Source organism: Oryzias latipes, chromosome 7 (assembly GCF_053564925.1).
Source record: "Oryzias latipes strain Hd-rR chromosome 7, Olatipes_Hd-rR_3.1".
Lineage (NCBI taxonomy): Eukaryota > Metazoa > Chordata > Actinopteri > Beloniformes > Adrianichthyidae > Oryzias > Oryzias latipes.
The window spans coordinates 21,598,876-21,613,304 of NC_136243.1; the positions used below are offsets into that span (position 1 = coordinate 21,598,876).

The window sequence follows — 14,429 nt, forward strand, 5'->3', positions numbered from 1 at the left end:
AAGTATTGGTTTTGTTTTAGCAAAATGATGAGGACAAAGTTTAAAATACCCTAAGTATTAAATAATGAATAAAGACGGTTAGTAGAGAACAGGTGAACAAGTACCAGGAGTCCCTTGCTGGTAATAATGCCATAACATGTTTTGAAAGATTTTTGATGAAGTTAAAATATATTTCTTTGGTTGACTTTTTATTAGTCATTTAAAAAATAACTGTTGGAAAACTGTGTTATGGCATTTGACTATGTTTTCTCAGACATAGTTGTGGTAACTCCAGATGTTTTAATGGTCGTTTTGATATTTGGCCTTTTCTTTCCTGTTTTTGTGAGTCACTAAAATTGTGTCTTATTTAAAGCAATCTCCACTTCTAAGAATAGGTCCATCAGGGAAAGAATTTGAAGTATCCCAGCTTGCAGGTTGTGGGAAAACTTTTCTAAAAATAAACCCAGACAAATCTGATTTATTCTCCATGGCTGCACTTCAAAGACCACACTGACAAGATTAAAGTTGTATTTTGACCTAACAGTAATTATTTAAAGTTATGAAACCTAAACGAACGTTTATTTCTAGAAGCATTGATCATATGACTTTGAAATTAGATATTTGGTAGTTTTTAGTTTATTTTTTAGGGCAGTAGATGTCTTTAATAAGTTCACTATTGGGTGATCTTGTCTTTTGTGTTAAGCTTTGCTGTTCTTGCAGTTGAATTAAACATTAACAGAAATAAAACCAACAATATTAACACCTTTTTTATCAAATGTTACCACCTAGGAAAATGTATATTTTGAGTAGCCTCTATCTGAATATGTCACTATACTTTATGTGCAGTTCTTCAACATTTAACTACCTGACTTGAATTTAAAAAAACAGTGAAAACAAAGAGTGTACAGCTGCGTTTTACAACTGAAACTATGTGCATAATAATAATAATAATCATGGTGATAAATCAGCCTGGAGAGACACTAATCTGTCCACAACACAGTGTGCTGTTAAACGGGCATCTGTGTCCCGGTCCCAACATTCCGTCAGGAGTTCCTTCATTGCAGATCCCTGGAAAAGTTTGGAGTTTAGCAAGCACACTTGTGTTGTTTTTTGCATGCAGCAATTCATAGAAGTATAACTGTCAAAACTACCTGTGGCAGCAGCTCCCAGGGTTCAGGGATTGAAGGTCTCCTGTCCATTTCACACACATAGAGGATGAGTCTCTCCAGCGTCACGTTGCCTTCCAGCTCCAGTTCATACGGCAAAAGATGCTGTGGAACGGTGCCACCTGCAGAGGGACACATTAAGACAACTTTGTGTCAGAAGGGTTGAAGGCACTGGCGGGGCTAGAATATTTTATTTGTGGGGCAGGGGAGAATCCTCTGGAAGGGTGGCAAATGAGAACAACAGGGTGGAAGGTCATTATCAATGAAAGGATCAACAGTTTTGTTATTGTTATTAATATTAAAACAGCAGTTCTTTAATCTGATGTAAAGCAGTAGCAAAAAAAGGAGGGAGACATTCTTAAAAGTTTTTGAAATTTTGAAATAGTTTAGCTAAAATATTTCTTTTGTCATTTTTGCAATGCTCAAACAAGCTTGTATTGATGATTTCCTGATCTTTGTCAACAATGATAGTAATATTAACATAAAAATTACAGGGCAAGTTGGGAGGCATAGCTTTTATCCTGGGGGGCTATTGGCAAAGAATGAAAAGTTGAACATTCTTCCATTAGGCTTAAATGTTTCCCATGTAGAGTTTGATGGTTGAAAATGCAGTGTTTACTCAGTCCATCTTAAAAAAAAAAACACTCATTACCTCATGTTTTCTCAATTTTCAACATTAAATAAGACTTGATGCAGACTGTTCTATTCCAGTGATAAGACAGCACTAGGAGGATTTGAGCCTTTTTGCTACAACAAACCTAAGAAATCTGGAGTAACTTTAGAAAGTTATGTCCACCCAATTTCCACTCACAACTGGCAAAATCTTTATGGAAGAACATATCCAGACACTAATCAAATAATGTGACGGTAAATTTTAACGACAATACACACCCTTTTCTAAATTAAAATGAAAAATAAAAAAAGGTTACAGCTTTATTAACCCGAAGTATCTCATCTGAGTCTTTGTAGGACCTCTGCTGTGAGGCCTCTGGCCAAAGCCCCAAAAAGAAAAAAATACACGATCACTGTTTCAAAGGTTCTGTATCGATTTTCAGTTAGGAAATGAACATTCTCCTAATCATATGTTTGAGGGATTTAACCCTAGTGCTATCTTATGGGGTCCAGATGACCCCACTCTTACACTGATGTGTTCTCCCTACTGTGACAAAGGTGGATAAAGGTGGAAAGGATTTCATGTTATCCATGGACACCAGTGAAGATCACAAGTCATTGAAGAAAAAAGGTTCAGCGCACTGTCTGGTGGGGTCTAGATGACCCACTCCCAATGTTATAAAGTGCCTGGGATAGCACAAGGGTTAATCCAACCCTAAAACTGCTTTTTAATTTAAGATCATCTGATAAAATTACTGATTGATGGTTGCTTCAACTATATTTTAAATCTCAGGAGTCAGATCTCTCCAGGCAGTCATGGCTAGACTGAAAATAATAAAACAGTTTAAGATCAGTTCGATTTTTCCTTCACTTTTTAGCATTTCAAAATTGTCCTGAGCAACAGTGACTACTAAAGCTTTTCACTTTGAATGGGGCTTTCATTCATTTGAGGCAACATACCCTTTGATAAATCAGAGCAGCGCATCCATATTTCCCACAATATCAAACTCAAGGCGTAGATGTCGGCCTGCAGCAGGAAGGAGCTGTTGTTCAGGTTTACGGAGCCCTCCAGGATCTCAGGAGACATGTAGTGGGGAGTACCAAGCTGGGCATAACCCTGCAGCAACATTGGTAGGTGCATCGTTTAGTCTTAGATTTATTTAATAATTTCATTTATCATTTAAAAATAAATCTGTGAAATAACAATAATGATTAATTCAGCTAGGGGAGTTGCTTGAATTAAAAAAAATATTTTGTAACAATAAAATTATTCACACAGATTGTTACTCTTGAATTGACTCACCTTTGTGTTTGTGGCTTGTCTCATGACCCATGGCCCTGAGCAAGAACGCAGAATAGTGGAGCATCCAAAGTCACAGAGAGCGCAGCTACCATCTGCTCTCACCAGGACATTGAAGCTGCTCAGGTCTCTATGGGCCACAGCAGGTTTGTGCACATCTGCGACAATCGTACACACGCATGTGCTGTTACAAAGATTCATTTCATGTTTTGTGTTTAAGAGTGTTCAATAATATGGACAAATAATACCTATTGTGTATTCATTAAATAAGAAAACATGTCTAGTTCGTTCTTTTACAATCACATACGTAACTATTTCACATCTAGTTATGAACCTGTGTCAGGAAATATTGTAAAACACACAGGCACGCATTTTGGTTTTGTTTGCCCGTACCCTGGCTGTGGAGGTCAGAGTGGAGATAGGAAAGTCCTTGGGACAAGGACAGACACATGTTCTGTGCCTGCATCCAGCTGAGGGTGTTTTCACACAGAAAGGAGTGAAGAGAACCCTGTAATCAAAGTGACGGTTACCACAGCATTTCATTTTAATGTTATTTTTAGGAAGTACTTTTGATTATTAATTGTAGGCAATACAACAAAAAATAACACAGATATATCAAACTAATTTCAGGAAAAAATAAATGCTTTGATTAAAGAACAAAAATAAATTAACAAAAATGTAAGAAGAAGATGTGATCCTTCTAACAGTCTGATTTCTCACAATCATAAACAGAGATTTTTGCAGTAATGCATTCAATAGACATTTAGGTCACATTAGATTCATTAATGATTATTAACTAAATTCAAGTAGAATTTGGTTTATAACTTAAAAAGGAGTGGGAAGAAGTGTTTATAAAATCCCACCCCGTTTTGTGGCTCTTTCTGTTCATTTACCATCTAGTGGCTCAAAAAATCTCGTATTTTATTATTGCTTTTTTAAATGAAGCACATATAAAGTTAGTTATGTTTTCTATTAATTCAAGACCTGTTTTTATAGTTTTTTTCTGTTAATTCTCTTCCTCAGAAACCCTTAACTTTATTTTTAAATCTAATCCAAACAGGAAGTACAACAGGTTGCATTTCCTCAAAAGACCACAAGAGGTGAGATGCAAAACTGAACTACTGTATATCATGTAGATTTCACGTTGAAAAGTCAGATTTTACCCCTAAAATCTGTATGTATAGTCCTTATCCTTTGACATAATCATTATTAAATGCATTTCTTCTTCCTGCCTGTAATCTGTTGTTTTGACAATATCAAATGTGTTTGTATTTATTTGAGAGGAGCAGGAGTTTATTTGTCAGTTTGGTGGGCCAAATGAGGCTTTAAACTTTCTACCATCCCACTTCAACATGTCCATCTTCCTTCGGGTTTTATAGAATCCCTTTTACACTTACATGTTCTGCAAACTCGACCACAACAAACCAGCTTCTGTCTCTTGGATTCCTCCCCGCACCCAGGAAGTGAGCAATCCCAGCATGCCTCATCAGTGGTAATTCATAAATGTCCTTTTCTGTTGTGAATTTATCTTTCCACCCTGCAGGATACACTTTCACAGCCACTGCAGTTTCTGTGTAGTTCCCTTTAAAAACTGTGGCAAAGTGTCCTTGTCCCACAACCTGTAAGACATAAACAAGCCTAAAAACAGGGCATAACTCCACAGCTGACATATTTTTCTGAATATAAGTAATTTTGTTTTTTTATTTGACAGTTCATTAGCACCTGCTGCAGTTCGATGTTCGTAATGTAACTCTCTGAAGACTTTGTTTGACAAGAGCATGGTTGCAGGATGTTGTCATTAGGAAGAACAGACAGCAGATTTTTCTCTAAAATAAGAGATAAAATCAGAATGTGACATAAAAAAATAGCAAATCTTTTGTTTGAAAAGAGGCTGACGGGATGTTTGCTGAAAAGTTACAAAGGAGTAACAGCGGTGATAACGTACAAGGTCAGTTGAGTAGAAAAAAATGTAAGCACTGTCAGTCTGAAAATCATGGGAACTCATTTCCTGATCATAGAGGAAAAAATCATTTGGATTTTAAAAAAAATAATCGCCTGGCAAGAGGAAGGGGTCATTTTCCTTTTTGTCCCAGCATTTCAGCAGCAACAACAACAACAGAGTTTGCGTAATCTTCTCATTAGCTCCAAAGCTTCTAACTCAGTTGTGGGATCAAGGTGATAAATGATGTCACTGATTCAAACCCAATAAACACAAGTTTACAAATGTGTTTAATGGTTTCAAAGTAAAGATGGAAGAATTTATGTTTTTTTTTGTGTCTTAATGAATTTCAAAGAGCCGTTTTGAGCTCAGTATTTGAAGCTTTAATGGCTCACAATATAACTGGCTGTTGGCAGATAGCACTTAATGGTTTTTCATTTACTCTGCTGCATTATCAACACACACATTCAGTTGAAATTTGTTATTTTCCTTTTTCGAGACATGGACAATTCGTTTTTAGCACGAGGTCAGGGATTGAGCATTGACCTTTTTTTATTCGAGCTTAAAATCTACCACAAAATCATTACACTAAAAAAACACCCTAAACCACAATAAAACATAACTCTGTCTTGGCTGTTTGCTTTTGCTGTAAAAAAAATGACAAAAGCAATGGGCAACAGTAAGGATGAATACAAAGTAGTATAAGGTAATATTTCATATTTTGCTTTGGTTGCATTTTGCAAACTAGCAAACTTTTCACATGTGCAAACAGTTCTATTGTATATGGAAAATGACTTTACCTTTCTTTTTGTAGAGATAAATCCACTTAGCAGCGAGTGCAAAGGCGAGTATTGGAAACATCACCAACACAACAATCTTCGAGATGTCAGCTTCAAAAAAAGAATACAAAAATATACAGCTTATACAAATTTATAAAACTTTAACTGGAGGAAACAAAGATCAAAAGTTGTCACATTTTGGCATTTAAGTAGCAACAAACATGATCTAATTTTCTTCAGAAATTGCAATCTGTTTCTTTAATTAGCGTCCTGAGGGGCAGCTTCAGCTGGAGATTTGAAATAGGGGGAAAGGGAACCTTAGCTGACTGAAGAAAACCAGGTAAACTCAGTTAGTCTTACTTGATACTGAATGCTGTGATTAGTTAAAAGTACTAAAATGTTAAATTAAAAAATTGAGCCCAACCTGAATTTTTAATTACTAAAATGTAATTAAAAATGCAGGTTGGGCTCAATTTTTTAATGGATAAAATGAATTACATAACAATTTTACACCGTTGTGTCCAGTCATTTACATTTACTGAAAAAAGTTTAAGATTACCGTAGTTTGCACATTTTTTTTTCCTTTTTGTTTTATTCAAGAGACAGAAAAGCAAGATGCTGTGTCTCACATAAGAAAACTGAACTAATTTTGAGAAATTTTGGTAACATAACTGCAAATCCAATGTGCAATTTCAACAAGTTATAAGATATTCTGCCTGTCATACCTGCAGAGTAGGAGTCAGTGAGTGAATGCTGCTCTGAATCTGGAGTCCACGTGAAGTTACTGTTGCAGAGATCTGTTCCACACACACATCCTATGAAGCGATTTTGAAGGCGTGGTTGTACCTTGCAGGTTGCATCTGGACATAAGGTTTCCACTTTACCGCAAGCTGCAACACAGAAATCAAGAGCACTGTGACCAAAAGCACAAAAAGACTAGTCACAGGCACGTGAGGTGGTTCTCATGTTAAAATCTTTTAATCAAACTCAATCCAGGTGTTTAAATATTTAGGCTTCGGTAGACGTACCGAGAGTGTCCACCTGTGGTTGGCCGTTTATCATCCGATAGATAGCCATGCAGCAGCGGGTGTTCTCACAGATCTGCAGGGACCCACTCACATTACCAGCAGATGAGTGTCCTCCGTTGTTTTTGTGGCTTACTTGAAAAACGCACGTTCTCTTTGGAAGCAAGGACTGAGGAAACACATATTTAAGGCAATCTAGAGGGAATGAAACACAGGGAGTGTTATCAATCTCAATTAATTAAAAGATAAAAAGCTAAATTGTTGTCATATTTACTAAAATGCTAAAAACAAAACATATTTCAGAAATTCAGGTTCTGTTTTCTTAAGAGTTTCAAACATGGGACTTTAACCAGGTTTAGATCTTGAAATAAGTAGTTTGTTTTGTTGCCTTAGATTCTCAAAAACAACACTTTTTTATGATGCTTTTTTAAGAAATTTGAAACAAAATTACAAACATATTTAGTTAAGTTTAAAGGTTGAACTTTAACAAATAAAAAACAACTCTAAATCACACTGGAATCACAATGAAAACTCACATAAAGCCAGAATCCACAGCAGCATTTTCCCCATCTAAGAGCGCTCATGGGACCACACTGTGTATCAGCAGGAGGAATGTGAGGAGTTTCCCACGTGCATCTCTCCCACAGAGACACCTGCATTTGTTTCCTCCCAAGACAGAGCCTGTTGTTCTGATCTGGAGACCTCACTGACGATATACCAAACTCTAAAAAAGATGAGGGGTTTTCCCAAAGGAAATTGTAGTATGTTTTTTTTATTTTTTTATATATGTTTTCTTTCTGACACTGCAAAAAGAGATGGTCTAAAATAGGAGAAGAAACTTGAGAGGAAAATCACTAAAAAAGTAAAACTATTAGTCAGTTTTACTTAACAAGAAATCTGCTGGTAAGACATCAAAATCTAGAAACAAGGAGTTCCACACAAGCATTCGAAAAGAGAATAAGCTACAAAAGCTAAATTTTAGATAGAATAAATTCGAACTGAATGACATATGAAGCCCAGTAAGAAGTATTTTTTAAATATTTCAAAGCAAATGGTTTGTATTATTTGAGTTTTACTTTTGTTTTGAGTTTTTACTTCATAGTTCATTTTTAATAACAGTGACGCATTAGCAGAAATTACTCATATTAGAAAGAAATGTTAACAAAATGGGAATACAATCTTTGTACAAGTTCTTTGGAGTCTAAAATCAAGTTTTCTATTGTTATGAATGAGGAGCAAAGGGATTCAGATTCAGGTTAATCATAATTTCCTTATTTCTAGATTATAACTCTATGTGACAAAAAATCTCGAGTGCTGATTTTGAAAAAAAACTTGCAATGATGTCGAACAAAGAAAAGTTTAAACAACTTCAAACTTGGTAAAATATCTCAAATTACTAAAACAGGATTTTAAATCTTTGCAGTGGATGAGGTGAATTTGAATTAATGCAAATGTAAGATGTGGGTTTAAACTATGATGTTTGAAAGAGACTAATTTTTGTTTGTGTTTATCTTGAGTCTTTTAAAAGGTGATTCTTAGATTAAATCTGTGCTCTATTTTGTACTATGAAATTTGACAATCTGTCAAACATTTCATGACAAGAAATGTACTGGACAAAAGGAAAAGCTGAATCAAAACAAGAGGCTTGAGAAAATGGAGCTGGGAAACAGTAGGCAGTTTATTTAATTTAAATAATTTAAATAAAAAATAATGAAAAACAACTGCTAAACTAAAATATGACACAGAAACAACAATTAAAACAGTCCAGATCAAATAAAAAACATTCAAATTACTGCAGTGAAGAAGAAAATTGAATGACTGAAATTATGAATTATATTTTTTTTAAATTTACATAATAATTTTGAAATTATTATTTGTTTTTTTATTTAGCAACATGTGTTAAACAGCATTAATTTGACTGCAGAATATGGCATCTATGTAGAAAATTGTCTCAACGTTAAAGGATTCATACAGTCAAATCAAATCTGACATAAATATTTTGTTAAATCATTGCTTTCTTGCAGCAGTTCAGTCAGATCTTTGCAAACATGTTGCATGGTAACACTTATTTGACAAGAGATGGAGTGAATCAAAGAACAAAATTGCACAAAAGTCTGGCAGGTCGTTAAGAGAACACTGTCACTTCACACCCACAGCAAGTGTTATCAGAGTGACAGAGAAAGGCATCATGGCGAGATGAGATCTCGAGGATTAAGGTTAGCAACCAGACAGACATCGTAAGTGTCATGCATTGCTGCTCGTCTCTCCAGCACAGTCCAAACGTTGTCTGCAGGATCTAACTCTAAAATCTCCTTGGTGATGATTTCATGGCGACCTGCAGCCAGGAAAGAAGGGAAGTTATTGTCTGCCATAATTCACTGCTTATCAGTCTGAATGGTTTTCTCTATGGCAATAAAAGTGTGCCTCTTGTTTGGTCAAAAAACTTGAGGTCAATGTGGTAGGGCCATAGTATGAATTCAAATAGACCCCAGAACCATAAAGACTTATCATTGATACTGACCTGCACCCTTGAAATATCCACAGAGGTAGATCTTTCTCTCAATTACTCCTATATTGGACGCATTTGTTCGAAGCGAGAGCAGGCCTGTAGGGAGTGTTGGTCCTGGCCTCCAGGTGTCTGCATCAATGTTGTATATCTCTACAGAGCTTAGACAATGGCGAGATTGTCCACCGTCCTCTCCATCACACCCTATACCCCCTGAAAACACCCACACAAAGAACTAATATGCAGAAAACCTGGACACAACACCACAGTTTTCTTATAGACTTACCTAAAATGTAGATTTCTCCATTGAGGAGAGCTGTGCCACAGCGGTACCTGGAGAACTTCATTCTGGCACACTCAGTCCACCTGTCTTTGGCAGCATCAAACCTAAACATTCTGTTACTGAGCTTGTCAAGCTCAGCATCGGGAAGATCCTGTCAAAGGATAACAATGAAGAAAAAAGTGGGGTAGCTTAAAAAATGTAAATCACTGAAAGAAACAGTTGCATTGATCTACCACTAGAGGGCGCCAAAGCAAAGAGGATTTTAAACGACAGAACGCAGATTAAGACCTAATTTACCCCAACTTTTTTGCTTAATTTCTCAGGCGAAAAAACAGATCATAATGCTTTTGACAACATAGTTGCACGCCTTTTAACCAGGACCAGAAAGAAGGAGCACTTGAAATCTTTGCACTGGCTTCCACTCAGCTTTAGGATCGATTTTAAAATTTCTTTGATAGTTTATAAATGATCAAATTGAATTGTAACTTCATTTTTATCAGAAGAGCGTTTAGTTTATGACCCTCCCAGAGCCCTCAGGTCTTCATGTGCAGGTCTGCTGTTGGTCCCATTGATAAGAACAAAAACCCTCAGCGAGACCACATTCCAGCCCTGTGGGCCTCGTCTGTGGAACAGCCTGCCTGAGGATGTGAGGGCTTCATCCGCTGTGAAGGTTTTTAAGAATAAAACTCATCTTTTTAGCTTAGCGTTAAAGTCGCTTTTACTTTCTCAAGTTTTAACTTGATTTTATGGACTGTTTAGCAGTTTCTTTATAGAATCTATATGTGTTTTGTATGTGTGTGTGTGTGGGGGGGGGCATCATGATGACTATTTTTACTATTATTTTTTGTTAATTATTTAATTTATGTACAGCATTTTGAAGTGTTCTGTGGGAGCAGGAAACATGATTAAAGTTGAATTTGAATTCTTTGAAACAGAATTAGCAAAAACAGAAAAACACATAATGCAGCCTCACTACCTGCTGGTATAGTTCTAGCAGAGCTGAACATTTCAGTTTAACTTGAGCAGTTCATGCACACCTGAGAAGAAAATGCCCTGTACCTGTGGTGTCCAGCCCCCCAGCACGTAAAGATGATCCTTTGAGCTCACGATGCAGTGGCAGGCTAAAGGGAGGGGCAGCGGAGCAAAGCTGAGCCAGCTGCCTTCTCTCTTCAGACACCATCTCTGCACACTGTCAGTGATCACGTAGTGATTATTCACTTTCATCTGACCACCTATCAGATAAAGGGCCTCCCCTAAATGCCCTAAAGCGTACATGTCCCTGTAAGGGGCGGAGCACACCTTCACCCATCTGTCCTCTTCTGAATCACTGTACCTGAAACAAATGAGGGCAGTTCAGATTATCTTAGTAGGAATGATATAAAGAGTAACACTTTCACATATCTGCACACAGACCTGTAGAAATCCAGTCTCTTCCTTCTGTCCTTATCCTCTGCTTCAACAACCACCACTATGCTGTTGTTCAGGCTCACTGCACCTGCAGTGATTTGGCCCGTACCTTCACAGCCTCTCAGCGGAGAGGCCATGTAGTAAGTCTTTCTATCCCGAGGGGCAAAACAAAAGCAGAGGTCAGCAAATCCCCCACGTCGAGCAGGAATACCCTCCCTGGTCACTCCCCCCAAACAGAGCAGCAGGTCAGTTGTCTCCATTCCATATCGAAGAGGCGGGCGAGGTGGAGCTGCTGTGTCACAGAGACCTGAGGTCTGGAGAGCAGCATCAATCATTCCAAAGCACTCAGCATCACGCAGCAGCACCTGGAGATTTTTTTCATAAAAGACTTTTCATCGTCTTATCTTTTGTTGCGTTTGCATAAAAGGTTTCCCCTGAGTTACATTCCTTCTCACCGGGTTCCTCCTCCTCGCTTTTCTAAGAAATCCAGGGTCTATGAGTTCCAGGCGCACGCGTCTAAGCAATTCCACAGCCTGGGCTTCACTGTGGGAGTCACCCCGATGCCTCTCCACCCAGCGCAGCACCAACTCCAGCACTACCTCCTCCTGCGATATGTTAAGGTCATCTGAACCCAGCAAATTCCCCAGACTTTGTGCATCCAGCTCCAGCACTTCTTCTTCCTCACATACCTCAAGTTTTCAAAACAACAAAAACAGTGCCTTCAAAATATGAACAAAACTGCAGACCAAAACTGTAAATTCTGCATTTAAATATTGACTATTTGACAATAAAAGAAAACATTCAAATCTATTTATGACAAGGACAAACCAGGAATATAAAAGTTGGAGGAAAACATATACTGTATTTGTGTAAAACAAATATTTCGGATAACTCTACTTCTAACCCTTGTGCTATCCTAGGCACTTTAACTTTGGGAGTTGGGTCATCTAGACCCACTAGACAGTGCACTGAACATTTTTTCTTCAATGATTTGTGATTCTCACTGGTGTCCATGGATTACATGAAATCTTTCCACCTTTCTCCACTTTTGTCATGGTAGGGAGAACACGTCAATGTAAGGATGAGGTCATCTAAGATAGCACAAGAGTTACATTTAAAAGCCCTAGAGCATTTGACACATCTTTTTAACGCTATATGCCACCACCTGTGAAAAGTGGTGACAAAGGTATCGTAATGCACAGTCTGCCAAATCCAAAGCTCCTAGATCTCTGGCCCAATGGTACAGGCCAACGCAGTTTGAAGGGTCCATCCAAGCCTCCATGTGGCTCTGACATAACCTTTATTCAACACACAGGAAAATAAATCATTATGTGCACACATCAGTGTTGGACAAGTATGTTCAACTTCTGTTAGAAAACCAAACTTTTGTGTCTTTAAGCTTCTTTACGCACTTGAAGGCTCTATCTATGTTGAACAGGAAAGCAGCAGCAGCCACGCCTTGGATGTTGCTGTTAGAGAGTGGGAGTTCACCCTGGTACATGTAGTTCAGCAGCAGTTCTAAGCTCTCTGCAGGAGTGTCTCTGAGAGGCACCTGCCCTCCTCGGGTCTCCTTCAGACCACATGTGAACATGGCCTGGACAGCAGGATTGTATGTTTCACACCACAATCTACATGTTTTGCACAAAAAAAAAAAAAATCAAATTTTATTATCTTTTAAAAAGTCCATTTTACCTGGAAGCAAGGACTGAAAGCAGACAGCACCACCTTGTGGCAAGGGAAGGGAATCCCATCTGCGAGCAGCACCACATCAGTGAGCTCCTCAGCAGCTCTCATCCTGTCCAGCTGCCTGAGCAGGAACAAGCTGTGCTCTCCTTGAGCAGACGGCTCCTCAGTATCCATGGATTCAGGGGATGGAGGTCTGTGAGCTCAGAAGTACACACAACAAGGACAAATGTAGTAACAACACACACACTGAATCTTTTTGTCTGAACTTTTTTATTAATTCTGCAGTAGACGAAATTTCCATTTGCAGTCTGATATTAAACAAACTTGAATTCACACACCACAGGGGTAGAATAATGTCCCTTTTTCCTCATTGAGTATCGGGTTGAGGTAGATCAAGTGCATTAGCAAATTATTAATCAAATATAGGACTTGTTTTTAGGATTTGTGGATGCAGGGAAGATGAACAAACCAAGGCCAGTTTTTTGAAAGGCAAAACTACACAAAAATCTTCTTGAACTGTTTTAGCCAATAAAGGAATTATATTAAGTTTGTTAGCTTAATAAATATGGTTAGGGTTTTGGTTTTGCTCATTTTTGCTCTTCCACACTCCAATCCAAAAATGTGCTAATGCACCATCAAACTGACCTGCCAATCCCAGATAAGCTCATTAGAAAATGGCTGGAAAATAAGCAGGGTTTCAGCTCTTTAAATCATGTTCATGCAGCCCTGCAGGACTGTGTGCACTTCAGTTTTTTAAAGACATGTTTTTTAAATGACAGATTTCCAACATTTCTTTCAAAACTGCTGAAAATACATAAATATTTGTTCTTCCAATAACCATTTGTCTTGTCTTTTACTTATTGTTGGAGGCAAGAATACCTATTGAAGAATGAATGTTGACTTGCATTACTAATCATTTAATGTTGAAGTTAATTCTGATTTTTGCACGTTTTCTCAGTTACAGAAGAAACCAATGAGTCAAAGTGGAGCCCTCTTGTCCAGTAATAAAGTGGTATGGTGCTGATGACCACAGCTGGTGAAGACCCCAACAATTAAAGAACTGACCCGATTTGTTTCTTCAGCTGTTAGACAGTGACACTGAGCTAGAGGTTGTCTTACTGGCATACACTGTAAGCTTAGCAGGAAGGAGACTACGTCACGTCAGCAGGTCAAAAGCCAAGCAGATGCAAAAAAGAAGATGTCATACCAGTTTTTTGGAGAAGTCATCCAACATTAAGATCCAGAAGTTTCTCATTAAAGATCACACTGATTTTTATATCTTGAATGGCCCCATGGGCTGGATTATTTTTGTCTGCTGACAAATCTGTTTTATGTTCTGTACTGTTGCTGCAGGAGGTTGGGGTGGGTTGGTGAGTGGGTGATGGGGAGGCATGTGGGGGTAACAGTACACTCACACGTAAATCAGTTTAAAATAGACTTGGAAAAGTCAGAGGAGCTGATGGTCTCTGATGGCAGTGCAGTGGGTAGCACTCTTGCCTCACAAAGAGAAGCCTGGTTCAAATGGGTCCTTTTTGCGTGGAGTTTGCATGTTTTTTCCTACATGTGCAAGTTTTCTCTGGAAAATCTGTCTTCTTTGCAGATTATAAAAACTTTATTTGGTGATTTTGAAATTGCCCCAAAGGTGTGAATGTGTGTGGTAGACTGTCTCAGAGTGACTTTGGGGTTTGATCTGCAAGTTGTGTATCTATCCTTTGCCTGACAGCAGCTGGGTAGACTCCAGCATCCC

At 38.0% G+C, this 14,429-nt stretch overlaps 2 protein-coding genes across 10 annotated transcripts; both read right to left on the reverse strand.

Annotated features, from left to right (window-relative positions):
- Positions 1 to 757: 757 nt before the first annotated feature.
- On the reverse strand, positions 758 to 7,384 carry misrii (Mullerian inhibiting substance type II receptor). Its single transcript, NM_001104896.1, is given in 11 exon segments — positions 758 to 1,047; positions 1,131 to 1,267; positions 2,718 to 2,874; positions 3,061 to 3,215; positions 3,451 to 3,565; positions 4,455 to 4,676; positions 4,780 to 4,883; positions 5,797 to 5,886; positions 6,501 to 6,665; positions 6,804 to 6,995; positions 7,337 to 7,384. Coding segments are annotated over 11 exon segments (1,488 nt in total). The 5' UTR covers positions 7,371 to 7,384; the 3' UTR covers positions 758 to 930.
- A 1,072-nt stretch (positions 7,385 to 8,456) lies between these two features.
- LOC101162290 (kelch repeat and BTB domain-containing protein 12) lies at positions 8,457 to 14,046 on the reverse strand. 9 transcript variants are annotated; one of them, XM_011477187.4, is made up of 10 exons: positions 12,689 to 14,046; positions 12,409 to 12,590; positions 12,162 to 12,294; positions 11,452 to 11,685; positions 11,003 to 11,361; positions 10,863 to 10,922; positions 10,649 to 10,778; positions 9,593 to 9,740; positions 9,322 to 9,519; positions 8,457 to 9,135 (listed from the first exon to the last, which is right to left on the reverse strand). In XM_011477187.4, the coding sequence occupies exons 1-10, from the start codon at positions 12,854 to 12,856 to the stop codon at positions 8,987 to 8,989; spliced, it is 1,761 nt and encodes a 586-aa protein (XP_011475489.1). In that variant the 5' UTR covers positions 12,857 to 14,046; the 3' UTR covers positions 8,457 to 8,986. The 9 variants fall into 9 exon arrangements, with proteins under 9 accessions (XP_011475489.1, XP_078805969.1, XP_011475488.1 ...); XM_078949843.1 differs by having other exon boundaries at positions 10,649 to 10,922; positions 11,003 to 11,310; positions 12,689 to 12,875; positions 13,890 to 14,029; XM_011477186.4 differs by having other exon boundaries at positions 10,649 to 10,922; positions 12,689 to 12,875; positions 13,890 to 14,029.
- Positions 14,047 to 14,429: the final 383 nt, after the last annotated feature.

Bases quoted from the DNA above. Each gene is read 5' to 3' on its own strand.
- LOC101162290 (XM_011477186.4), bottom strand. From the start codon at position 12,856: ATGGATACTGAGGAGCCGTCTGCTCAAGGAGAGCACAGCTTGTTCCTG. The intron at 11,686-12,161 runs GTGGTGGCATAT...TGAAAACTTGAG, and splicing joins TTTGTCACCACTTTTCACAG to GTATGTGAGGAAGAAGAAGT. The intron at 9,741-10,648 runs GTACAGGGCATT...ATCCTTTGACAG, and splicing joins TGGGGGGCTGGACACCACAG to GATCTTCCCGATGCTGAGCT.